At 32.1% G+C, this 26,967-nt stretch overlaps 4 protein-coding genes across 12 annotated transcripts in view; 2 read left to right on the top strand and 2 right to left on the bottom strand.

Annotated features, from left to right (window-relative positions):
- The window catches only part of Ptp10D (Protein tyrosine phosphatase 10D), a 101,781-nt gene extending 98,169 nt beyond the window's left edge, over positions 1–3,612 (bottom strand). For all 3 annotated transcript variants that reach the window (XR_015837683.1, XR_015837684.1, XM_088261794.1), the window contains exon 1: positions 3,288–3,612. Coding sequence is in view for 1 of the 3 variants with exons in the window: in XM_088261794.1 (XP_088117920.1) it covers positions 3,288–3,359 (72 nt within the window). In the remaining 2 variants the exon portion in view is untranslated. The remainder of the gene's footprint in view (positions 1–3,287) is intronic.
- Positions 3,613–4,962: 1,350 nt separating this feature from the next.
- Positions 4,963–8,521, top strand: mre11 (double strand break repair nuclease mre11). Its single transcript, XM_088261721.1, has one exon. The coding sequence runs from the start codon at positions 5,304–5,306 to the stop codon at positions 7,194–7,196; it is 1,893 nt and encodes a 630-aa protein (XP_088117847.1). The 5' UTR covers positions 4,963–5,303; the 3' UTR covers positions 7,197–8,521.
- A 1,215-nt stretch (positions 8,522–9,736) lies between these two features.
- Nadsyn (NAD synthetase) overlaps positions 9,737–26,967 on the top strand; it is a 61,074-nt gene continuing 43,843 nt past the window's right edge. For 2 of the 7 annotated variants that reach the window (XM_088261789.1, XM_088261793.1), the window contains exons 1-3: positions 9,780–9,957; positions 11,781–11,875; positions 12,881–12,941. The gene's annotated coding sequence lies outside the window, so the exon portion shown is untranslated. Of the gene's footprint in view, positions 9,958–11,780; positions 11,876–12,880; positions 12,942–26,967 lie in introns of all 7 variants that reach the window. The other 5 variants (XM_088261787.1, XM_088261791.1, XM_088261790.1 and 2 more) reach the window with 4 other exon arrangements.
- On the bottom strand, positions 11,123–25,751 carry Nna1 (Nna1 carboxypeptidase). The gene is made up of 17 exons (XM_088261706.1): positions 25,679–25,751; positions 23,829–24,004; positions 18,795–18,947; positions 18,451–18,683; positions 18,225–18,371; positions 17,765–18,017; positions 16,611–16,775; positions 16,424–16,539; positions 16,186–16,345; positions 15,153–15,472; positions 14,938–15,070; positions 14,790–14,861; positions 14,522–14,710; positions 13,946–14,100; positions 12,738–12,926; positions 12,028–12,207; positions 11,123–11,477 (listed from the first exon to the last, which is right to left on the bottom strand). The coding sequence occupies exons 1-17, from the start codon at positions 25,749–25,751 to the stop codon at positions 11,174–11,176; spliced, it is 3,018 nt and encodes a 1,005-aa protein (XP_088117832.1). The 3' UTR covers positions 11,123–11,173.

Here is a 26,967-nt window from a genome sequence, read left to right as displayed (position 1 = left end):
AAACTTAAAATAATACTTTTTGCCAATACATGTACAAAATTAATACAATTTTGCGGCTGTTTGAATAATGAATAAGTATATGTAATATCTCAGTAAAGGATAGAGCATAATTTTTTTTTATTTTTGATTTCTGATAGTCAAGTATTTTGTATTTTTGTATTTTATATCAACACTTTTATTCTAGTTCTACTTCTTATAATATCTATTGTATTCTTGTCAGTGTCATTTATTATGACCTAAATTATATCGTTTATCCACACACAGGCCATACCTTTGTGGGATCTTTTTTTGTATTTATATTTTATTCATATTTTTTGTATTTGAATTTATGTCATGTTTGCAAAAGAATTTAAAATAAAGAGAAAAAATCTGTGGATTGTGTATGATTACGCCAAACAGTCGCAACTTGAGGTTTACACATTAGTACTACCTACCCTAATTAATTCTCTGTGCTCGCCACTGATAGGTATACTGTGTGCAAATGTTCAGTGATTCACCGAGTTGTATGACATTCTCGAGTCTATTGAGAAAAGAAATCAATCGATATCAACAATGTAAATAATTTAATGGTTCGTGCTGGTATTGAAGAGATGTGATTCAACTACATATTAGAAATTTTGAAGGCCGCATGCAACGAACAAACGTAGCTATGCCGTTTTCCATTGCAATGCGATCATGAAAAATTGCATTTAAAAGTTAGAAATGTTGCTGATCGAGAAAATTTCGCGTGCATCTATTTGACAATCTTATATAAAATAATATATAAAACCCTCATCCGCACCCCAGTGGTGCATAGGGCACTGCTTCATATGAACACAGTGTTATCTTGATAGTTTACACACGAAGGAAAGGTGATCAGCCATCCGCTTCAGGTACCAGTCCAGGGTAATATTGAATAAATATTACAGTGAAAAAATCACTTATATTTATTTGACCCCCCCTGGGAATCGAACCCGGGACCTCCAGAACGGTAGCCGAGCGTGCTGACCATTACACTACGGAGGCGGACAAAATTTGACAATCTTACTGTAAAAAATATGTATAAAATACGTTTCGTATACAAATATTGGAGAAATTGTCGAAATAATACTGAAAGCTGATTTTAAATAAAACTATTTCAATTCGTAATATTTCAATAACGTTTTTTTATCTATATTTTGACCAAATAAAAATTCATTCCACCCACAAGACACATAAGGTGGCTTGGTGGGTCTCCGCAATTAAAAAATATTTTTATGAATTTTTAAATGAATGTATATAAGTATATAAATAAATATAAAACCCTTATCTGCACCCCAATGGTGCATAGGGCACTGCTTCATATAAACGCAGTGTTATCTTGATCCTTTACTTATGAAGGAAAGGTGATCAGCCCTCCGCTTCAGGTACCAGTCCAGCGTATTATTAAATAAATATTAGAGTGAAAAAATCACTTATATTTATTTGACCCCCCCCCTGAGAATCGAACCCGGGACCTCCGGAACGGTAGCCGAGCGTGCTGACCGTTACACTACGGAGGCGGACAGATAAATAAAAGTATGTAAATATATATATTTAACAAATAAATGTTCCAATAAAAAAATTCAATCCCTGCATTATTTAATGTCAAAAACGATTAAGTACAAGCCGTTGTAAATAAATATTTTCATTAATTGATTCAGCAATCATTTTGTGGTATTGTAATGTCTATCAATTTTTGATTTAAGTTGTTCTTGGTAAATGAGAAATAGTGGTATTTACCAAGCAAAGCTTAATTGAAAAAATAACTAAGATTTAAAATAACTGGAAAAAAGGGCATCCATCAAAATACCAAAAACCATGCACCTGTATGGAGTACCAGAGGTATCAGAAATCACGTTGTTTTATGTCACATCCATATGCACACCATACTGCAGCATATATGGTGTTTTCATTTTGATTCCGGCTAGGCAAATACATACATATATTTTTTCCAGTATGTTACATATTATGTCATGCATCGTTTAGTAATAATCAAGACAACGGTATATCATTGCAACATATTTCCCTAAACACCATTTAATACAAATTGAGAAATTTCTTTATTAAAAACAAATGATAAAATAACCCTAAATTTAAAATTTACAACATTTTTAGTGTGTCCAAATACTTGTACACAAATTTGGATTATCTCCACTTAGGAGTATTTTATTTTTATTTTTTGACATATCAACATAAATAAAGAAGAATATAGAAGTCTCGGCATTTACAGGGCTTTAAATGACCAGACTTCCATATTCTTCTTCATCTAAGTTGAGATGTCAATAATATATTGAAATTTACACTTATTTTTATAAATGTATTATTTTTATTTGACAATAAAACTTTGCGTTATTTATTATTATAATTTATTAATTATAATTTAAAGTAATTATTAGAATGGCTGCACAAATTAACAGTAATAATAATAATAATAAAACGTCTTTATTATGATTTACTACCGTAATTTACAGGTATAAAACCACTATTATAGTTTTGGGAAGTACAAAATTTCCCACTAGTAGGTTTTAAATATAAATAAAGATAATACATCACAAAAATTGTTTCCGATGTAATATCGACCCTTTCCCGGCAAATTATTGTAATTTAACAGTCAGGTAATATTTTAATACCAGTAAATCACTTAAAAAACAAATATACGATTGATCTGGAAAAAATACAATTTGGAAAAATCCTATGGTGTATTTTTTTTCTCCAGATCATGCATGTTAGTATTTTAAGCAGGTTTACATAAGGATCTTAATATATTTAACTGTCATTTACAATAATTTGCTGGAAAAGGTCGATATTTCCAGAAAAAGGTCGATATTTGCTGAAAAAGGTCAATAGTTACAAAGTTTACTATTTGCACCTGTTGGCACTTTACATTACTCCCGAAACTTTCGTAGTGCTCATAAAAAATGTTGAACAAACTAGTACGCATTTTATTTTAACATAACCGTGAATTAACATACAAAACCAATTAAAATGTTTTTAAAAAATACACACAAAGGCCATAACAATTAGGTACAATAAAAATTAGGTATTATAAATTTTAACGGAACCAAAATAAAGTTTTGTATTTTATCCACTGCTTTATATAATTAAAAATTTCTTGCTCACTTTTAAACTTAGCTTAACTTTTTTATAATATTATTTTTAAAAAAAACACGCCCAAAAAATACACAGACCTATAAAATTGCATAACTGGATACAGGTGAGTTAATTTTATGGTAATTTTTGATCAATAAAAAATGCAAAATATTAAAAGTAAAATTGTGTTAACGTACCTTAATTACTATTAACAGGCTAGTAGAAATAAAAGCAAGAAAATCCCAATGGGCACGACGAGGCGTATACATTTTGTTTTATATTCACAACACAACTACACAGACATGTCAACTATTACAACTTTCAAAACATTTTCAACTTTGAAAAATTACATATTTGAACTAAACAATATAATAGATCATTCACAATATATTTAATAAGCACTTTTATTATTAATATAATAGTAAAACAGAATGTATTAAAAACTCGAGAAGCGTTTTAAAACTTTCATTTCTGACGACCGAGTCGATCACTCCCTACCGGAACCGGCCATATTCCTCGACTAAAACACAGACTAAAAAAATGTTATTGAAATTCCTTTGCATAGGAAGCAACAGGCCGTTGCGAAGTTGATTGTGACTACCTTCATACGAGTATTAGTCTTTTTTCACACTAGTCTTCTTAGAATCGCGGTTGAATCAATTGATTTACCCAATATTTAAACTTATAGACGTTTTATCCCATAGATGTGTTTTCCTCCGTAGTGTATTGGTAAGCGACTAACATGCTGGAGGCGTTGCGTTTGATTCCCAGGAGATAAAAATATAATTATTTTAAACTCTTGTTGCCTAAGATATTGTTCCGCAAAGTGTGTGCCACGGAAAAAAGTCTAGTTTTGTGAAAATAACACAATTGCTCCAAATTTTGATTGCCTGTGCTCAGTTAAATAGGCCATAATATGGTAAATATGCACCTCTGGATTTTTTTAATTAGGTAGTTGTACCTTGAATAGAGTTTACGGAACACTGGTCTAAGATGCACGTAATAAATCAGAAAAAAACATACAATGAATGAGGTTGTTTGTTTGAAAAAATATCGATAATAGCAATTTTCGCTTCAAGAGAATTTTTCGAGGTAAGGTAGTGAGCAAAACTTTTTAATAATAAATAAACACACTAACATTTTTATAAAATAAAATGTTTATTACGACCTCTCCCCATGAAAGTTAGCATATAAACAAAAAATCAACACCTTAAGTACAAATCCTGCCACTTTCAGAGTGTACGCGTGTGAAAATAACTTAACTTAAAATATAATGTTGCCAAAGATATATTTATACATAACTAGACTTAATTTTCGTACTTACTTGGATTTACAAAAAATGCTAAATAACTATACACACTATATATTACATAGATACTCTAAAAATATTTTCGAATTATGATTTTCGAATATTAGACAAATAATAGGCAAACACAATACTTATAATAGGAACATTAATTTATGGACCAAGAGCTGCAAAAGATTGACCAAAATCATCGAAAATTTTTTATATACATATTAAGAATTAACACTGGAAGATTTGAGAGTTATCTGAAGAAATTTGGCCTTCTGTTAAAGGGCTGTGAATGGTTTAACTGCAGAGATAGGCATGACAACTGAGCACCTCACCATGTGCAACATGTGTCTTGTATCCTGCTTTGAGGCCGTCTTAATGACAAGTGAGAGACCAACCATTAAGGTGGCGAGCTATCCGGTATAAGTTCTTTGGTCAGCACACATGGAAAAAATAGAAAATAATGTAATAATAATAATAATAATAATAATGAAATAACTCATAAGTAGGTACCTAATGTAAAAGTTATCAATCTATACTGCACTGTGTATAGCTCGTTTTATAGATGTTTTGGCGGACCGCGTACCTCATGTTGCGGCTTGTCACTGTCATTTTAAATTTAAAATTTTCACTCATTTTATAATTAGGTCTGTGCATATTTTGCCACCGTCTGTCATTTCGGTGATTTGTGGCTATTATTTACCTCTGATTATTGCCTTACAAACTACTCGTTAGTTCGTTTTAACTTTTCGAATTTTGTACTGATTGCTAATAAAACAACACGGATTGCAGTGTGAATTTCTTTAGACGGAAATTAATTCACAGGCAATGATTTCAAGAAATCAGTAAATGAGTCAAGAGTACTTTGTTAGAGATTCATATTTGTGAACTTTTCTATTCAAACTGTTCTGCAAACAATATGGATGCTGAAACTAGAAATCCCGAAGACACCTTGAATATCCTTGTGGCGACAGATATTCATTTGGGATACAATGAATTAGATCCCATTAGAGGAGAAGACAGTTTCAATACATTTGAAGAAATTCTAGAGTTCGCTGTAGAACATAGTGTGGATTTTATTCTTCTGGCTGGAGATTTATTTCATGACGCCAAGCCATCGCCTAATTGTTTATTGAAATGTACAACATTATTTAAAAAATATTGTTTCGGCTCAAAGCCGATAGAATTTGAGATATTTTCCAATCAAAATGAAAATTTTAAGCAGACTTTAAACGGATTAGTTAATTATGAAGACCCCAATATAAACATCTCTTATCCCGTATTCTCCATCCACGGGAACCATGATGACCCGATCGGTCGAGGAGCTGTAAGTTCTTTGGATATTCTGTCCCACATGGGACTAGTGAATTACTTTGGAAAATGGACTGATTATAGTCAGATTACTGTTTCACCCATTTTAATGAAGAAAGGAAAAACAAATCTTGGCTTGTACGGCTTGAGTTTTTTAAAAGATCAGCGACTAGCCAGACTTTTTAGAGAAGGTAAAGTCAAAGTGCAAAAACTCGACAATGATGACTCTATTTTTAATATATTTACTCTTCATCAAAACAGAGTAGATAGAGGATTTTTAAATTACATTCCCGAGGAAGTTCTCCCTGATTTTATGGATTTAATTATTTGGGGTCACGAGCACGACTGCCGAATCGAGCCAGAGTGGAACGCCACGATGAACTTCTTCGTATCTCAGCCGGGGTCTCCAGTCGCTACTTCTCTCGCCCACGGGGAGGCATTACCCAAGCATTGTGGCCTTCTTCAAATACACGAGAAGAATTTCAACATGTTTAAGTTAAAGTTGAAAACAGTTAGGCCGTTTGTGTTTGAAGTGATCGTTCTGTCCGAAGTAGAAACTTTAAATCCTAATTCCGTGGATGCGGCCGAAGAAGTTCAGGAGTATTTGAAAATCCGGGTTCTCGAAGCTCTAAAGAAAGCCGATGATCAGGCAAGCGGCCACCCAAATCAACCTCAACTTCCACTAATAAGACTTTGCGTTTTGTACGAGCAAGATAATCAGCAATTCAACGTTATAAGATTTGGTCAGCAGTTCTCTGAATCTGTAGCCAATCCGCAAGACCTTATACTTCTAAAGAAAGAGAAGGTTCGGGAAAGAAATACTGCCAAAAGTAATATAAACAAAGAAGCGCTTAGTGATTTTATCAATGAAGCAGATGCCGAGGAAATCAGCGTAGAAACTCTTCTCGAAAAGTATTATAAAGACCGTCCCACATCCGAACAATTAAAAATGCTTTCCGTTAAATGTTTGGGTGAAGCGGTAATAAGCTTCACGCAAAAAGGTGACACGGAAGCTATCTCAGAAGTAATCAAGTACCAAAAAAAACAATATTTGGATCACCTCATGAAATTTGACATTGAAACCGAAGAAGAAGCGCTAGAACACATCTCGGTGTTGAAACAACAATTTGATGATGAAGCTGGGGATAAACTGGCAACTATTAAGAAGATCCTCGAACAAACAGCTACCACTGATGGAGCCGTGATCGATGTGGACAAATCAGACAACAGCAGTGGAGATGATGAACCCTTAGTTGTACAACCCGGTAGGGGGAGGGGCCGGGGGCGAGGGAGCCGCGGACCCAGGGCTCCGAGGGCGGGACGGGGAAGTAGAGGAGCTCGGGGGGCTGCTGCCGCTGCCAGCACTTCTTCTCTCAATATCTCGCGTGATACCTCATCTAACAGTTCAGCTGGCAATTGGCTAACAAATTTGAGTCAGCTTAAGGATGCATCGAAGCCGACTCCCAAACGGAGTTCAAAAAGGTCTCAATATTATGATTAGTCTTTTAATAATACTATTACAAATACATTATTTGTAATAATGTAACTTTTATAAAGTTAAAAAAAAAACTTTGCTTTATGTTGCATAGGAAATCCTCCTACAGCACGGTATCTTAATCAGAATTTTTCGAAACTTTGTGTCATACTTTAGTTCTATTTGAAATATGCTTGTATTTAGCAATCTAAATTACACATTATTTACACAACAATAAAATGCAGTTAGGGAAATACTCAACTTTTAGCCTGTTTTAAATGCATAGGATTGGGAAAACCTGAATTTTATACCAACAACTTTTATATCAGTACTGAGCAGTGATAAAAAAGAAAATAACTTAAAGGAAAAAAATATTATAAAATAAAAATGCGTAATACATACGCCTCCGTAGTGTAATGGTCAGCACGCTCGGCTACCGTACTGGAGGTCCCGGGTTTGATTGCCAGAGGGTTCACATAAATATAAGTGATTTTTTCACTGTAACATTTATTCAATATTACCCTGGACTGGTACCTGAAGCGAAAGGCTGATCACCTTTCCTAAATGTGTTAACGATCAAGATAATACTGTGTTTATATGATGCAGTGCCCTTTGCACTATTGGGTGCGGATAAGGGTTTGAAGAAGAAGAAGACCTAATAATATTCTGTTTCTTCTTGTATTGTGTTATACATATTTGTGTATATAAATATTTTTATTACCAAATAATTTTTTCATGTAGGCTAATTTTTATTTATCAGTTTTTAACAAGTTTTGTAAGCCTAATTCCCCTTTATATTTTTACTTCGGGTCTCTTATAACAAAATTTCACACATCATGCCATATTCTAGAAATTTGTAACCGAATAATGTTACCTGTATTTATTCTGTGTATATACTGTAAAGTAGTTTTGTTTTTTGTTACCATTATAAGATTTGCATTTTACCCTAAACTTTTGTGTCACAAATATCATAATCTGAAAATTGTACCTAATATAAGATAATGTTCTTGATGTAGCGGTGCCTTATATTTATGGACGAAAAATATATTAAAAAAACTTTTAGTTATAAATATGAACCATGGAAAGTTACTAAAACATTTCACATTTCGTCATTAGGAGTCCAAAGGATCAAACATTCATTTCACTTGTATATTCTAACAAAAATGTATTTATTTTACTAAGTTTTAATTTTTAGTGTCAACTATAGCAAAATGTCATTTTGTATGGTTTCTTATATTTTAGTTTTTGCCATTGTCTGTTTTGTTATATATCAATAAGTTTTAAGTTTATTATTGAATGATAAATGTTTTGTATTTTTCAGCTTATATTTCAATAAATATAAATGAACATTTTATTGGGATTTTCAATATCATTATTTTATTCTATAAATTCCAGTAATTATCTAAGATTACTTATTATGGAGCAGTATTTTCAGGCATACATTATTATTTTAATAAAACTTTACTGGTGTATAACAGTCGGTTACCATCGACTGTTATACACATACTAGTTTCCATTCCAAAAAAACTATTTGTAAAAATAATGGCCTGTAGAGTATGATAATATTTGGAAATAAGTAAAAAAGTTCATATTGATTAGTTTCATTTACAATTCAATCATTCTTTACTTGCACCACATCTGACTAGCAATCGATAACTTGCAGTGCAAAACATGAAAACATAAACATTGTGGGTGCATTTCTATGATGTTTATGGAACAACAATATTATGAATATAAGAAATAAAAATTAAATAGAGGAAAATATTACAAGAACGAGAAATAATATCTCAGAATAAAGTAACTGCTTAATCCAGGTCTCAAACCTGGTTTCAAATTTAAAAAGTTATTTAAATAGATGAAAACACATTTTTGTGTTTGTATACTGGCACATGCTTATTTGCCCAAAAAAAAAAAAAAAACAATAAACCCTTTGAATAAATAGGAAGGTGTCCATTTATAAATTATACTTACAGGATTGGTTTGCATATTAAAAAATTGGTTCATTATTAAAGAGTTAAAATATTCAGGAAAAATGGTTGCCCTCATCGTGGGTTGTATATTAAATAAATACATAAACATGCTTATTTAACATACACAGTATACATATTGCAGAGACCTTCCACCGCTCTCTGTCCAAAGCAATATTTTTTTACAAAAAATATCAGATTCTGTTCTTTTCTTCTCTTCTATTTTCCTCTCAAATATTCTAGCGATAAGGTTGCCGCTTCGCATGATATCTCCCGTTCTGTTTTCTATTATTTCAAATAAGGTTGATTAAACCTTATTAAATATATTATTAAAAATAAATCCATATCAAATAAACAATTTTACTTTCAGATGTTTGCGTTTTATTAAATTGATAACCAAATAAATATTAAAAATAAACCCATCTACCTAACCCAGGTTGTAATTTCTTCTATTCCTCATTTTAATAGAATTTTTCAAATTAAAAAAAAAAAAATTCTCCCGCTCAAGCATTGACACATGGAAATGATTTGTTGCAAGTGAGATAAATATCTTTATATTTTTCAATTAATTATGTTGGTAACACAGTATGAATTGACATCAGTAAAAGGTAATATATTTTTCTATGGTCAGTGCTGTCAAAAAGTTGCGTCAGGTTGTCATTGGGTTGTGTCTAGTTTTTTGAAAGTTGTGGAGGTTAAGTGATTTTTATTGCTTCTTTTTTTCTATTTCATTAGTTATTTTATTATAGTTTTCGCAAACGCACTACGTTTACTCGCATTCAGGTCTAAAAAAATTAACGTGATCTTTGATTTAAGTAAACGTAAGTAATTACTTTTTTGATAACGTACAACAAATATCAGAAAAGTAACGAAACATGTAGAAAAGTATACTTTCCGTTGAAATTAAGGTTTTATCATTTAAAAAGAAACTTATCTTTTACTTATCTATAGATATTAGTTAATTTTTTCTGGATAAACCTTCACATCAGTTCATATTTACGCTGTTATCACATTTACGAAGAAAAAACTCTTTAGTTTATCAGTCAATTTATTGTACATTTCTATTAAGTTCTTCGTGTTTATACAAAAAAATATTTACATTATTAATTTTACTTTATAATATTTAATAACAAGAACACATACTTTAAATATAGGTTCCAAAAACAATTGGTAAAATAAGCGTAAGATTGAAATATTTAAATATTAATGTGTCTATTATATTACTATATGTTCATTGATAAATGCTTAAAGCTAAAGTCTGTTCCAATAAGCAAGGCACGCCTGACTGTCAAATTGCATGATCACCTTCAAAACGTGTCCTTGGCTATTATTTTATAGCTTTAACCACACTAATATCTAATATATTTTATATTTTACATGATGTTTTTTCAAATAAACATCTTTGTATTTATCTGAAGATCACAATTGCAAATGCCTTATTCACACCTGGGTACTTGGCATAGACCTTACATTTTATTAAAATTAAACACTTGAATATACCACTTTAATGAGATTTATTTTATTTACGACTAGTTTCGAAAACGACAGATGTTTTCATCTTCTGGTACAAATTAAAACTGAAAAATTAATTGATTTAGTTTTAATCTGTACCGGAAGATGAAAACATCTGTCGTTTTCGAAACTAGTCGTAAATAAAATAAAACTCATTAAAGTGGTAATGTCCGCCTCCGTAGTGTAATGGTCAGCACGCTCGGCTACCGTTCCAGAGGTCCCGGGTTCGATTCCCAAGGGGGGTAAAATAAATATAAGTGATTTTTTCACTGTTATATTTATTCAATACTACCCTGGACTGGTACCTGAAGCAGAGGGCTGATCACCTTTCCTTCATATGTAAACGATCAAGATAACACTGCGTTTATATGACGCAGTGCCCTATGCACCATTAGGGTGCGGATAAGGGTTTTATTATTATTAAAGTGGTATATTCAAGTTTTTAATTTTAATAAAACAATCATGTCATTCCACAAAGTTAATGCCGAATCAATTAATAATATATACCTTACATCATTTTTGCAATTATTTTTTGTTTTTTGTAAGTTTGCTTTGGTTTTTTCTTTTCTTCTTCTTTTTAGTTTTCTCAAATTGCTCGTTAGAGTCAATGGAGTCGGACAGATCTGACGACGGATTCTGTTTGTTGGTCTTCTTAGTTTTAGTTTTCCTCGTCTGGACTACCGTTGCTACAAACCCACTTTTCCGGAATCTAGTTCTAGCCGTTGTTGTTTGATCACATCTCGTTGTATTGAACTGCTGTTCAGTTCCAATTGTAGTATCAATGATGGTAAAACTAGAATTTAAGCTCTCTGCTTTTGTGACAGTCGTTCTATAAAAATAGAAAATTAATATTTAGGTGTATTATTCACCAATAACGCATTTCGTTGCTGTAGCAAAATTTGTGAAACTAACAGGATTATTAAAATATATGACGGAAATATTGTATATTCTAATATCAAAGAATTCACCACAAATTTCCACCAGTCTGATGATGTTACAAGAGTGATTAGCGAGAGTGAGTAACGGGATTAGATTGTCAATAAGCTGTTTGATTTTATATATATTTTAAGTTATATAAACAATTTTCAACCAGTTTATAAAATGCTTGTTGAATTATTTTCCGCTTTAAAAGGTTTTGGATATCAAAGAATAAAGATTTCAATTGACATTTTTGGAGACAGAAAAAAATGATGTGGTGAAGTTGAGAAACATTTTTTAAATACAAATGTAAGTAACCAAAATAATATTTAAAAAAAATCAATTGACTTATAAATTGTTTTTCTGTGATTGTTATTTAACTAGCCTTTGTTGTGATCATAAAATATGATGTCATCAGTAGTAATTATATTACTCTATAAAAATTTAATTAACATATATACCTGGTTTTCTTTTTCCAAGTTCTTGAAATGCTTTGACTATCTTGCGTTAAATATTCATTTACAACATCCGATAGCTTTATTTTCATTTTTGATTTAGTTTTTTTGGCTTTCACCTCATCTTTCCTGATTTCTTTTGTTGTGTAACTACTTTCTATAGCTTCTAATTTCTTTGAACAAGATCTGTAATAAATTCAAATTAAAATATATGTAAAAATATTATACTTCTATTTTTGCATGTAGAATTTGCTTCTTCTACATATGTTTTTCACTATACACATTGATACATGCTGATTATTTAAATTCATGTTTTTACTAGTACAAAAATGAACATTTTTACATTTATTTATTAATAAACTAGTAATTAACACATTTCAAACGGGTATTTTTTTACACCTATGGACTGCTGGCAACGGGATTTGATATTTACGTACATATAGTTAAGACCTTAAAAAAGAGATTGGTATATAATATTCATATAAACACATTGGATAATTCCTTATTTTCTGCCTTTGAAATGAGACTGGTGCAGAAGGTAAAAATACCTTTCCCATCCTTAAACATCAATTAACCAAACGGGTAGAAATACCTTTCCTGTCCGAAGTGTGTTAACTATCAATTTGTTGAATAAAAAAAATACTGATAATGTCATTTATTAGATGAATATTGAAATTAAGTCAGCAAAAAGTTGTAGTTTAAAGATAGATATTTACCTGAGGAGAGATTCACTGTCAATTGTATAGTTACTCATTGCTAGATTAGAAATGCCCCAAGAGAGTGGTAAGTAAGAGTTGGGAATATCTGATTGTACTCCGGTCCAAATGTTCTTTTTTAATGTTGATAATTTTATTTGCAGTTCTGATGGTTGTGATCGCCTTGACATTCTCGATTCGGAAATACTTCTGCAAAAGATTGAGGTAATAAGATTTATTTTTTATTTTTTATGCATCGTAATAGAACATTTTCATAATATATGTGTCAGAAACAAAGTAAATTATAATATTTTATTAGGAATTATTTTAATAGAAATGCAGTAATTTATTATATTGACGGCCCCTACGTAAGGTACTCTATCTGCAAATCTGTTACTTTACAGGAGAGAGCTTAGAAGATTTTTTCAACGCATTCTTTTTTTATTAATTAACGGTTTTATCTGAAATTCTAAACTAGTATTATTCATTCAAAAACAAGATTAAATAATGTATTAAATCGTTTTAAAACTTATGCTTTGTCAAAATTAAGTAGTTAGCGTTTTAGGAGTTCAGTTCAAATCCGAAAATTCCATGTAGATAGCGTCTTATACGCCTGAAAACTAGGCGTAATTTATTTTACATATATTTTTTGTTTGTTTATATTTGTAGATAACGGTCAGTTGATAACATACACCAAATATCTCAAAATTGCCAAAAATGTAGTTAGAGCACTTTACGTAGGGCACGTCGATATCAACTTAATAAAGTTCTTGAAAATTTTAGATTATTATAAGAAAAAATGAATATATTCTTGGTATTTACATTACATAAAAAAAATACTGTATTGCGTAGTTAACTTATTTTTACGTAAAATAAAATGAAAGAATCAAAGAACACAAGCAGTCATATTAACGTATTAAGGACGGGTGTTTTTTACGTCTGCCGAGTGCTGGCGACTGGATTCGATAATTGTGTACATATAGTTGAGACATTAACAAAGACATTGATACATAATATTCATATAAAAACATTAAATACTTCATTATTTTCTGACTTTGAAATAAGGCCGGCGCAGGAGGTAAAAATACCCTTCCGTAAGCATTAATCGACCGAACGGGTAAAAATACCTTTCCTGTCCTGCATGAATTGTTTATTGTCAAAAAGGGCCAATTTTGAAATATAATTATACTAGGCATGTATATTATATTAAAATAATAAATAAATAATACTTTATCGGTGGGAAGCAACGGAATTGGTGCCAGGCCGGAGACTTGGTTTTTGCATTTTCCGTGACTTCAGTAAAGGATGTTAGGGGTCTCGGTCTACTCCTAACTGGACTAGAAGAATATTTTTCTTTGTCGGATGGGTCAGGTGATTCCAATGGCTGAAAAAAATAATTTAAGAATCTATACTTTGATAAATTTTAAAATGTCTGAAAAATAATTATTTCTCAGAGTTCCTCAAATCAGGCATCTAGTTCAAATATATCGTGGGTATACTAGTAAAAAACTTTAACTCTGAAATCCCTGTTTGAATAATCCCTTTTATTTAAAGCTTTTAGCCTGAATAAAATACCCGCTATTAAACTTAAAGTTGAAATTACTTTTAAAACCACACATATATATATGACATTTCAAACTACTTAGTGTATTTTTCCAGTTTATAGAACATTGAAAACATTATAATATGCATCATCAGGTCAAAATTGCATATTTTTGAGTTAACGTTTTTTGCCAGTACACCCACTATGTATATGTTTTAAATTAAGTAAACAAAGTGCGTAATATGTGTAACTGCATGGTTACCTGTGCCGGAGTCACTTTGAGTTCCGGAGGCATTCGCTTCTTATGTTGCGCTTTTGATTTTCCTGAAGATCTGAATTGCTTATGAATTCTTCTCGCCGGGCTTGATTCGTCAGCTGTATCAATGTCTGATGAAAACTCCCCCACATCACTCCCTTGATCTGTAGTCAAATCTAACGTCGTCCGATATATCTAAATAAAAAAGTGTTTTAATATTAATAAGCGTAAAACAAATAAATCATTTTTATCTAAAAATGAGATGAACACTTACGGGCAGAATTTCTCGTGGTATAGGAGGGTTATGTTTAATCGTTTCTAGTTTCGGACGAGTCTTTTTCAGCACCTGACATAAAGATGATTAATTAGTCGTGAAATATATTTGTTAGTAGTTACAAAAATTATTGTGAAAATATTGATACCCTTTTTGATTTTGTGATTCCATGCGGTAAAACGGGGGATGGTGGCGGAACATGAAAATTGTTTGAGGCTCGATTTTCTCCTTTTATTCTAGATTCATTCTCGGAACTACTGCTCGATGTGTCACCTTCATCACTGTAAATCATGTTAATATAGATTAGGTTGATTTTTAAACGGCTATTGAGGAGTATTATGATTATCGTATAACGTCAGTTACCTGGAGTAATCAGATAGGTCTATATTGGTCGGTTCATCGGCACTCGAGCCCTCTTGCAGTAGCCGGTTGATGATCTTGTTTCTGAGTCTCTCTTTGTTGGGGTTCTCGTCGCAGAAGTCCAGGAGGGTTTCGCAGAAGGCTCGGCCGAGCCCCTCGTAGTCCTGCGTGGCGAAATGTGTGGCCACGCGGCCCCCGAGCTCCGAACCTCCGAAGGAGGCCTCCATAGTATAGCTGTTGGCTACTCCCATCATCCATACCACCACGCGACCCGTACCCTCCTTACTACGCTGTATTCGGAACTTGCAGCTCTCAAACGAAAACTGAAACGGACAATATAATTTAGATTAAATATTTTCTCATAATTCTTAACACATTGTTGTGTGGCAGTTTTTTCACCAACTCCGACTTTTATTAGTATACTAATAAAGGATATATTCTAATAACAAGTAACCAAAAACCCGATTCTTATCTGTGCAATGTTTTTTGGTATTTCGCGCTCTACCAAAAGTAGGCAAATAGAATGCTTATAAGCATCTTCCACACTCTACCAATAGTATGTAAAAGACACTTTTATGAGTTTCCCGCAAACGATTTGTTGAAATATGTTAATAAAGTTTTAATGAATTTGTGGTTGATGGTGATAAATATGGATTGATTAAAGATAAAAGAAAAAAATAGCTGACTTAATTGACTTGCTCTTAATTGTATACAGGGTGCATAGGACACCATCAGTTTACACTATTTGGTGTTCATTGTTGGTTATATACAGGTATGAACAATTTCAAACTTCTGGCAGCAATCCATGGTAAAATATATTAGTTGAAAAGTAAATGTATGGTAAATTTCACTCAGTCGAAAATAGTCTCCGGGATCTCATTGAGTAGAAAGGTAATATTGATTCACAAATAAGTTTTCAATTAATTCAATAATTATAAACTGTTGTTAACTATTTTTTGGTCCTCAAGTGGATTGATTTGTCTGAAGAATGTTTACATTTTATAGTGTTGCGATAATAGAAGATAATCTCTCTGACCTTATCAGCGCAGTTCTTGTGTAGCATCAAAGGGAAGACTTGCTCATGGAGTCTCTTATCTAATCCTCTTCTATTCTCACAGCCGTATATGAAAACATTATGCTTTCTAGAGTGAGCGTGTAAATCACAATACATCACTACTCCACATTCCTCAATTAACCTAAAAAATAAATAAATAATATTTTAATTTAAATAAACTAACATTTTATGTTTTAATAATTTATTATTCGAGAGTTACCTTCTTATCATTAATTTTGTATGCCAAACTGAGGGGTAAGTTTCTCTTATAACGGTTCGGTATTGTCTGTTTAGGTCTCTACCGGTCAATGAACACCGGTTATTACCTACAATTACCTAAAACAGGTTCGATGTTTTTAATTTTTTAAGGCAAAGCAATAATATTGAATTGTTTTGAATATTCTTACCCCGTCTGGGTTCAGCATCGGAATAAGTTTGAAGATAAATTTCTCTCTCAGTTCCCTCGCTTGGTTTGAATCGCCAGTCAAAAAGTCCATGAAACCTTTCATCATCCAAGATGATGGCGTTTCTCCCGGATGGACTCTCGCAGTTATAATAATTGCTTTCTTTTTCTGAAAGATGTTGGTTTAAATTCTGACTTTAGATAAACTTGTATAATAGCCCAGTAACTATATATCGTAAAAATTTATGAAATTGCAAGAATTAAATACATATATTTTGAAATAGTTAAGGAAAGCATCATAGTCTAAATCCAGATTTTTGGGGCTTTAGTCCTTTTGCGTTAGCCACCATTTTAAATATTCAAACTTGTAGGAAATGTAATTGCCAACAATTTTAGTTCTTATAATTTTTTGTCTATGATCAATATTTTTCGGTTAAGTTGAAAATAAATAAGATGGTGAAATTATTAAATTTTATTTCCCCTTTCAGGTTTGACACATTGTCATTGGGCGGTTTTTTTATCAACCCCGACCCTAATTATACTCGGACAGTTTACCATCCAAACCTCAGTATACTAATCACAAGTAACCGGAAACCCAATTCCGATCTGTACAGTGTTTTTTGGCGTCCCTATCAAAAGTAATCAAATAGAACGCTTATAAGCGTCTCCCGCTCTCTACCAGAAGTATAAAAAAGACGCTTTTAAGCGTTTCCTGCAAATAATGTGTTAATATGAACAATATCTGTCATACAGAATTATTTTTTTAAGGAATAACCCGCAAAGCGTCTTTTTTAGATGCTTGTCTGTAGGTAGGATATTAAGGATAGGGAAGGTAAATGTGAAAAATACATCACAAACAACCAGACCATTTGAAAATAAATCGGCAATTAGCGGGAATCGAACCTGCGATGCCAGTTTCGCAGCGAGCGTCTGCCCAACTACGCCACGGCTAAAATTACTATGAATTGAATTTCCTATATGTTTGGTGACTACCATTTAAGCTTTGTATTGGGGAGGGCATTATTCAAGATGTAGACTAATGGGAAAGGTTGGAGGGTAAAAAAAGGATTTAGACAACCAAAGACACCCTTAAGGATAACACAAAATAAATTGAAACCGGAATTTAAGGTCAATCTATCAAATATATGTTATTATTACCTTTGGATCATTTTCATTTGGAGGAGCTGTGACGGTTAGATAGTATACATTATTTCCTGCAAGTGTTCTGCATAGAAGCCTCAGTTTAGTAAATGTGGATTTGACGGGGTGGTTTTGCAGCTTGCTCAGGTAGTCTTGTAGGTCGGAGTACGTGTACGGATAGCAGTGGGCTAGATAAACTTCATCTCTATCATTCGGGAATTCTACATTAAATGTCAAGGTATAGCTTGGAAACTGTTCTTCTTCTTCGCACCTTTAACATACCACGTATTCAAAGTTTAACATTATTTTCTATGATTAAGGATGCTTTTCGATGGGTTAAGATAACTTACAAGTTTTACATGGTAAATACCACTATTTACTATGAAATAGCGGTATTTACCAAGTAAAATGTACATTAAAAATGGATCGATACTTCTACAAAGTGACTGCTGAATCAATTAATGAAAAGATAACTTACGTTGCGTCATTTTTGTAGTAAGAAATATTTTCGGCACATCGCCTCCATCCTATGGAATGAGTTTCGGCGTCCTTTTTGGAATACATTAGTGGCCTCATTCCTTCATTGTATAAACTTTCTCCCTTAGATAAATTAACAATTGAAAATCTATAATCAAAAAATATCTATAATATATAGTAATTTTTCAGTTATGGACAGTTATATTTCATAATTTGATGAAACAAACCTATATGCGACGTTCTTTCTCGTGTTAGTCACCCTAAAGTAAAACCATTGCATGTGCCTATTGGTATAGAGATCAGTTCTTAAATACAGTTCGTAGTAAGTGCTGGTTATTTTGACAGCTTTGGCCAGGTTTCCGGACTCGAACCTCGACTCGAACTGGAGTTCGTCGTCTCTCCCGCTGCTGGAACAGGGAGACAGGAAGAAGCGACTTCCTCCAACACTAGAGCGACTGAACTGGAAGAAAGTCATGTTTTCTTATAGCTTTGTCATTGATTCTTAAGTGCCGGAGTTGAAAAATCAGCCACAAATAGTTTAACTGTGATGAGTGGAAGACTGGCTACTCACGTAGTTGACCGCACTCATGGGATAATATTGGAACATGACGGTTCCGGACTCCTCTCCAACCGGTTTGGGTTGTAGCTCGCGTCCCGTGCGCGTGTAGTAACTCTCCGGGACAGGTGGACAGTATTCGATGTGATGTATTCGCTCTTCTAGAACCTTCGTGATAATAGGAAAAATTTATTTTAGTTTACTAATGTTGTTAACGTATTGTTATCGGGCGGTTTTTTCATCAACCCCATCCCTAATTATACTCAAACAGTCTGCCTCCCAAACCTCAGTATACCAATCACAAGTAACCGCAAATCCAATTCCTATCTGTACAATGTTTTTTGGCGTCTCTCGCGCTCTACCAAAAGTAAGCAAATAAAAGCAAATAAAGCGTCTCCCGCTCTCTATCAACTGCATGTAAACAACGCTTTTAAGCGTTTCCCACAAACAATGTGTTAATATAGATTCTTAGGGACGCTAAAGCAGTTTAAAACACTGAAATCAGTAGGAGACAGTAGAACGGAGTGTTTTTATTTTAGCTAGGGTTGAAGGTTTAGGGTAGCGACAAAAAAAAAATTTTAGTAATTTTTTTTATTCAGATAGTTATTGAAATAATTGTTTAACGAAGAAGGTATTAGTCGATTATTCTAATATTAGTTCTTCCCTAAACCAACATGGTAATGAAACGTCTTCTTCTTGGTGTAGGCCTTGTGGTCTGTGTTTTCAATTTTTGTCAATCCATTTCTTTGATGGTCTGCCTGGAAGTCCTCTACCTAACGAGACATCCTTGATGCAAAAACGCTTCGGGATTAGTTTGATGGAGATTTGACAACTTTTTACATTGTATAATTAAGCTGTCATTTTGTCATCGTCGTGTGTTCCCAGAGTTGTTGACTAATTCTCAAATAAAGCTTGGCGATTAATTTGTTACAGTGAAATGATTTTAAACCCATCATTGTCCTGTCATTTGATAGTCAGCTGATGCAAGCAGCTGTTAATTATCATTTTACATGTCTTACCTGTTGGTTGCCAATGTTTGATATAATGCAGTGGTAAAATTACATTTTTTCAAAATTACATTGAATATTAGTCAGGAATCGAAATAAGGAAAATTGATGATCGTATTATCATCAAAATGAGAATTAGGGTTTTTTTTATGGCTAACCACGTCATAACCTTACCTATGTGAGCTCTAATAAAATAAAGGTCTAGTCATGCGTATAATGACGTAACTCTTGAATCGACCAATAAAAACCTAAATATACCAAATGTAATTCATGAAATATTTCATAACCTGGTCGGTACGGATATTATTTATCGTTAAAAATCTCAGTGCGTTAACGATAGAGGTTGCGTTTGCTAAGAGTTTTTTTTTTGGCACATGGGTCCCGAGTGCCGGTAATTTACTGGAGAATATGATGATTTTTACTGGGTGAGGGTAGGAAATAGAGGGTGAGATTCGTCCTGTTTTTTTGTTGTTGTCATTGTATGAACTTTTCGTTAATTCGGGTATTTACAATTTATAATATTTACAATTAATATTTTAATTGTAGCCTTATATGAAACAAATTTTCTGTATGTATATAACGAACTTATAAATCATAACTATTTTTTTCTAAACTTTAATTTTTATTCTAAAGTTTTTTTTTGTGCACTGCAGTAATTGTTGTCATGTTTTATGTATTGTATTATATTGTTATTAATAGAATGTATCGAAGAAGCCCTTGAGAAGTTTCAAACTGGGAGACTAACGACATGACACAGGCTATGACATCGGTACGTGTTTGTTGCCATGTTGGAACTATTTTTAACTCCGTATTGTATGCGAATTTGGGGGGGCAAAATTTGAAACGTCTGCCTTGAATAGTGCCCGTATACAGCCTTGTACCGATATTTTATTGTGCCGTTGGTCCCTATTGAAAAGCGGCTGATAGCTTTTCATTTGGTCTTGAAAAAGGAATAAGTTCGAATTTGGAGTTTAGAAATGACGAATTTCGAATATCAATATCAGTCGTGAGTTGTGATTGTTCTCCTGACTTATCGACTATCTACGTATGCCAAAATTTTACCGGTTTTTTTTCGTATTAGCGGTTATTACCGTTAATTTTTTTCTGAAATATGTGCCCGAAAGCGGTATGTTTTTAAATGCTCATTTTGTCTTTACTTACCGATATTCAGTAAAAATGTATATTTAAGTATGTATTGATTTTATTACGTATTATTTTCGATAACACACGGAATACTCTCCTTGTAAAAAATGCACCTTCTCTAATAACTTTTAAGAAACGTCTGAGACATTACTATTTATCATTAGAATCCTAACTGTCCATCAATCCTCTTCCCTTAGTTTTTCCCTCTACCTCCTTCCTTTGCCCTCCTTATTATCATCTTTTATAATTTATGTTTGTATATGTTAATTTGTAATTTATGTTTTTTTGTAATGTTCTAGTACTATCTACCCTCTGATTGCAAACGGCTATATATGGTATCAAATGTTTTGATCAATATCACTAGTCTGTTTTTGGTTGGTTGGAAGATATTTCTTTTTAGCAATAAGCCCGCCAATGTACTTATTTATTTTCTGTACATGAAGTTTAAATAAATAAATGTTTAAATACTCGATGTCTATTTTTAAAATAAAATTTGCTTTGGTAAATACCACTATTCTTAAAATTTATTGTGACACGTGTTTCAATGCATTCAGCATCATTATCAAACACCGTGTTTCATAATGTTTTTGTGTCACAATGGATTTTAAGAAATAGTGGTATTTACCAAGTGCAATGTAAATTATAAATGTATGGATATTACTCTAAAGTGACAGTCGAATCAATTAATAAAATTACTCGATATTCGTTAACCATAAAACATACAGTTATGAAACAAAGTGAGGACTTGTACGTTTGGAAAATATAGATAAATACATGTATTATTCTTAATTAAAAAAAAATCCTAATTGAAATTCGTAAATAAATATTACTACGGCAGGGAAACAAATTCCACATTTATTAATCCTTTAGACAGATTAAACAACTTCCCATACTGTTAAAATGTTCCAACTATTTTTTCCCAATTATGCATAAAGATTATAAAGCTGCTGTAAATAATTATATTGTGCCAACAATTTACCACGAAACAAAAACTATTTAATAAAAATTACATCTTACTATTTAATATATTATTAGATTAAAACCAATATTTTTAGCTTTTCCACTTTTTTTATAAATAAAGTGGAAAAGCTAAAAATATTGGTTTTAATCTAATAATATATTAAAAATGCAATTCCATCACGAAGTGTCAGTGGATAATATATATCTATCTTACTATTTCACTAGACTTTTATTTTAGTCGATTTGTGCATCGAACGGGTTAGTAATGGTACAAACAATATTTTAGAGTAGACGAATGCCATGAATGATTTATATATTTTTTGCCAAAGTTTTACTAACTATATTGTCTACTTTTGTTATTATATTATAATGATGCGTAATTTTCTTTACCGGAGGTTTTCAACAATATTTTACTGATCATGATTACGGTAAATATACGCTAGCGTTTTCGTTCCTAATGATTCAATTTATAACCGAGTCATTTCAAATGTATAACAAGGTCTTGAACGCGGGACTGAACTAGTGAAAACACGACGAGCTAATACAGTAAAACCTCGATATAACGGACTAATTGGGCAGAAGGGATGTCCGTTGAATAAAAATAGGTTTAAAAAAACTTGTTTTGGAAAATATGAACACTGTATTTAAATATAAATAAACACTACAAAACAAAATTCTTTTCATTTTTTTTTGTCTTCGAACACTCGTCGTGAAGTGACATTGCTGTTTGATATTGTCGCGCTCGCTTTCAGTAATCCTGCTTTGAAAAAGGATCAACTTTTGTTTAAACTTGTAAAGTTTAAAGATATAATTTGCGTTCTGATTCACTCACATTTTTATTAACCAACTAGTTTCGGCAACAACCTGTTGCCCTCTTCAGGGTTTCATTTATTACTGTAATAATGAAACCCTGAAGAGGGCAACAGGTTGTTGCCGAAACTAGTTGGTTAATAAAAATGTGAGTGGATCAGAACACAAAGTATTTTTATTTCTCGAAATAATATATCAATATGATCCACAAAGTTAATGCTTTCAATATTAATATATATATATATATATATATATATATATATATATATATATATATATATATATATATATATATATATATATATGTATATATATATATATATGTATATATATATATATATATATATATATATATATATATATATATATATATATATATATATATATATAATTTGCAATTATCATGGCTGCTAAAAATTGTTTACATGCGGCGACACTTAAATTTAAGCATGTATAATATTTTTTGACATCTCAACGTAGATGAAGAAGAATATGGAAGTCTGGGTATTTACAGGGTTTACGACCGTCATATGCTGGTTTAAGTGATTATTTTACACACGTGTAACATTCACCAATTCCACCCATGATTGACACATTCTTGAAACTTCTAGATATATTGATCAAATTCTTATCATATTATGCGCGATTCACAAACGCCATATATTGTGAGATGAGGAAAGCTTTTATTAAGCAGAGACTCTGGTAGTGTGGTTGGTAGAACTGGTGAATGTCACACGTGTGTAACATTCACCAAATAATCACTTGAACCAGCCTTTGACGGTCGTAAGCCCTTTTAATCCCCAGACTTTCATACTCTTCTTCATCTATGCTGACATGTCAATAAATAATGTAAAAAATAACTCTTAATGCAGACAAACCAGATTTGTGCACAAGTATTTGGACACATTCAAAATCTGTAAATGTATAATATTAACAGGACGTTTTCTATTTTTTACATTTAACCGGAATTTTTTCGTTATATCAGAGGTTCGTTAAATAGTGGTCCGTTATATCGAGATTTTACTGTACAAGTGAAATGTTAAGCGAACACAATCACGAGTCGCCCAAAAATGTAAAACCGAGGGTGAAGTTTTAATGAGTTTTTTGATGAAATACGGTCTTCTCGTACCTGGCATTCCGTCGGCCATCTCGCCGAATGCTGTTGGCAGTCCAGCTCTTTGGGCAGCGCGAATAGTTCCCTCGGCTCCTTGAGCTTGGCGATGGTCCTGAATGTCTTGGAGTCGGTGTTGATCTCTATCTGGTTGCTCTTGATGGCTGTTTCTAGGTAGCTGCTTATGTAGGCGCCTGCGAATAATCAAAATGCTATTTTATTTACTGTTTCGGCATTCACTTTGTGGTAAGACATGATGAAATTGTAAAAGAAAAACACTTGTTTTTTACCACTAGAGTTTCTTTAATTATAACGACTAGTTTCGGAAGCTTTGCTTCCATCTTCAGGTTTAAATATATACAATAGCATAAATAATTATCTGTTCTATAAATAAGGAGTAAGTTAGGGGGAGGGAGGGGGTGAGTCAGAAGGCGGAGTTTGAGGATAAAGGAAACATGGAAAGCAAAGGTGAAGAATTTTGAAACAATATATTATTTATGAAATTATTATTAGAATTGATTTTTTTTTTGGATTTCTACATTTTAAACGTTTTTAATTATTTGACCTTTGTGTGTAATAATTTTATTTATTTTATTACTAGGTGTAATAATTTTCATTTTAATTATTGTATTACTTAGTAAATACCACTTTTCCTCAAAATCTATTGTGACACGTGTTTCGGTGCATTCCGCATCATTTTAAAACACCGTATGTGAAGCTAATTCTAAATATACGGTGTTTGAAGATGATGCGGAATGCATCGAAACACGTGTCACAGTGGATTTTAAGGAAAAGTAGTATTTACTTAATTTAATTAAAAATGGAAAGATTTTACCACAAAGTGACTGCCGAATCAATTAATGAAAGTAATAATTTTAGTTTATGTGAGTGGAATGAGTTATTTGTATCAATATGATAATCATTTCAAGGAACAGGACACTTTAAGTTTAGGGGATACGTACCGATGTATTTTTCGGTGTATTTATGGAAAAAACGGAAAGCCATAATCCATTGTGATCAGTAGCATTGAAGACACCATGCCGAAAATAGCTTTCTGATATTTTAGTAAAAAAATACTTAAACTTATTGCAGAAAAATAACAATAGTGTTTCAACTTAGCTGGTGTTGTTGGATATTTAATCATGTTTTTAGTAATTTCATTAGATTAAGTATTGTTAGTATTAACACATTTTGGACGGGAAAGGTATTTCTACCCGTTCCGTCGATTAATGCTTAAGGGCGGGAAGGGTATTTTTACCTTCTGCGCCGGCCTCATTTCAAAGTCAGAAAAGAAGGAATTACATATTTAATGTTTTTATATGAATATTATGTACCAATCTCATTGTTAAGGTCTTAATAATATATTTTGTATATTAAAAGCTTTGTAACGTTGTGGTATATGGTAATATAATATGGTAATAAAAGTGGTATTACACAAAATGAACGATGAATGAAAAGGAGAGTCTTAATTAAAAAAAATGTTTTTTTTTTTATTATTTACACAAATACTTCAATTTCATACTAATATATTTCTGTGGGCCTAAGCGGCTCATTATTAGAAAAAGGTATCAAATTTTGGTAGAGTGGGTACGAACCGAGAAACTCGGACTTAGAAGAGTCCTCGACACTAACCACGGGACCACGACAATAAATAAATAAATTTACATAAACACACCTTCACACTTCCGAATGATTAAATACTTCACGCATCACCTGTATAAATTATAAATATCACTACTTTTTTTACCGAAAAGCAAAAAATCGATATCACTAGATCAATTTCTCGATTTTTTTCTGATGTGTGTAATTATTGACTCTGTTAATACCTTTTGCTTTCCTTGTTATAACGAATCTTATAATGTAGTCACCTCTATAACAAATGGGAAACAGCGCGGCTTGTAGTTCCTTTACTTGTCTGATTTCCATTATCTTCACGCACATTGCTATGGTAGCTTTATCAGGACGATAGTGAAATACTTGTGTCAGAAATGATAATCTGATTATTCCCTCGAGGGTGCCAGTTAATTACTATTTTGTTTTGTAATTACAAAGAACGTTAGCTCTAATTCGAAATGCTACGTAGTCATTTCGCTAAAGTAAATTGAAATAAGTTTTGATTAAAAAAAAACTTAATACTACATTAAGTGGTATTATTTATTGATTTGGCGTTTAATTTGTGGAACTCCATTTTAATTGATGTATTGATTGTTAAATTAGACACAGATTTTTTGAGCCTACTAAGTTGTATTTTATTGTTAAAAAACACATAAAAATTAATATTGTGACAATTGTTTCGCCTAGTTATGGCATTTTCAAACGAATGTTCATTCACAACATTTTGAGTATGTCCAAATACTTGTTCACAAAATTTGAATTATCTCCAATTACAAGAGTTATTTTCTTTTTTTTTGACATCTCATCAAAAATTAAGAAGAATATGGAAGTCTGGGCATTTACGGGGCTGACGACCGTCATAGGCTGGTTTAAGTGATCACTTTACACGCGTGTAACATTCACCAATTCTACCCATTATTGACAACCACACTACTCAAATCTTGGAAGTTCTATAATAATATATGAACCAATTTAGAAACCTTGTTCTTGAATCACTAGCACTTCACTAGAGACATCTATTGGTGAGATGTAAAGAACCTTTTTACTAAGCAGAAACTCTTATATTAGTATGTGAGGTCCGAATCCTGAAAGGAACCTGTAGAAGGAATTCTACAGGTCATAAGCAGGTAATTTTTACAGGTCATAAGCCCTGTCAATACCCAAAATTCTATATTCTTCTTCATCTATGTTGAGATGTCAAAATAAAAAAATAACCCCTAAGTGGGGAAAATCCAGATTTGTGAACAAATATTTGGATACACATAAAATGTTGTGAACTTGAATACAATATTATTTATTGATTCGGTATTAACTTGTGGAATGACATGTTGATTATTTAAAAAATTAAACACTCATTATACAAGTGTTTAATTTTTAAAATGATCAACTTCAATATTCGTCCAATTCGTAAATAAATATCCCGAATTTGGTAAGTTATTTTTTTCAGGATTTTACAGTAATCAAACTTCGATATGTTTAATTTTAGATTCCGCACACGTCACTGCCGTTTTCTTTACGCAGTTTTATCACAAGTTGGCGAAAA

The sequence above is a fragment of the Brachycentrus maculatus genome, unplaced genomic scaffold (assembly GCF_059751285.1).
Source record: "Brachycentrus maculatus isolate JH-2025_06_01 unplaced genomic scaffold, ASM5975128v1 h1tg000166l, whole genome shotgun sequence".
Classification (NCBI taxonomy): domain Eukaryota; kingdom Metazoa; phylum Arthropoda; class Insecta; order Trichoptera; family Brachycentridae; genus Brachycentrus; species Brachycentrus maculatus.
Note: the sequence above shows the minus strand (reverse complement) of the source record. Positions and strands in the feature narration are given on the sequence as shown.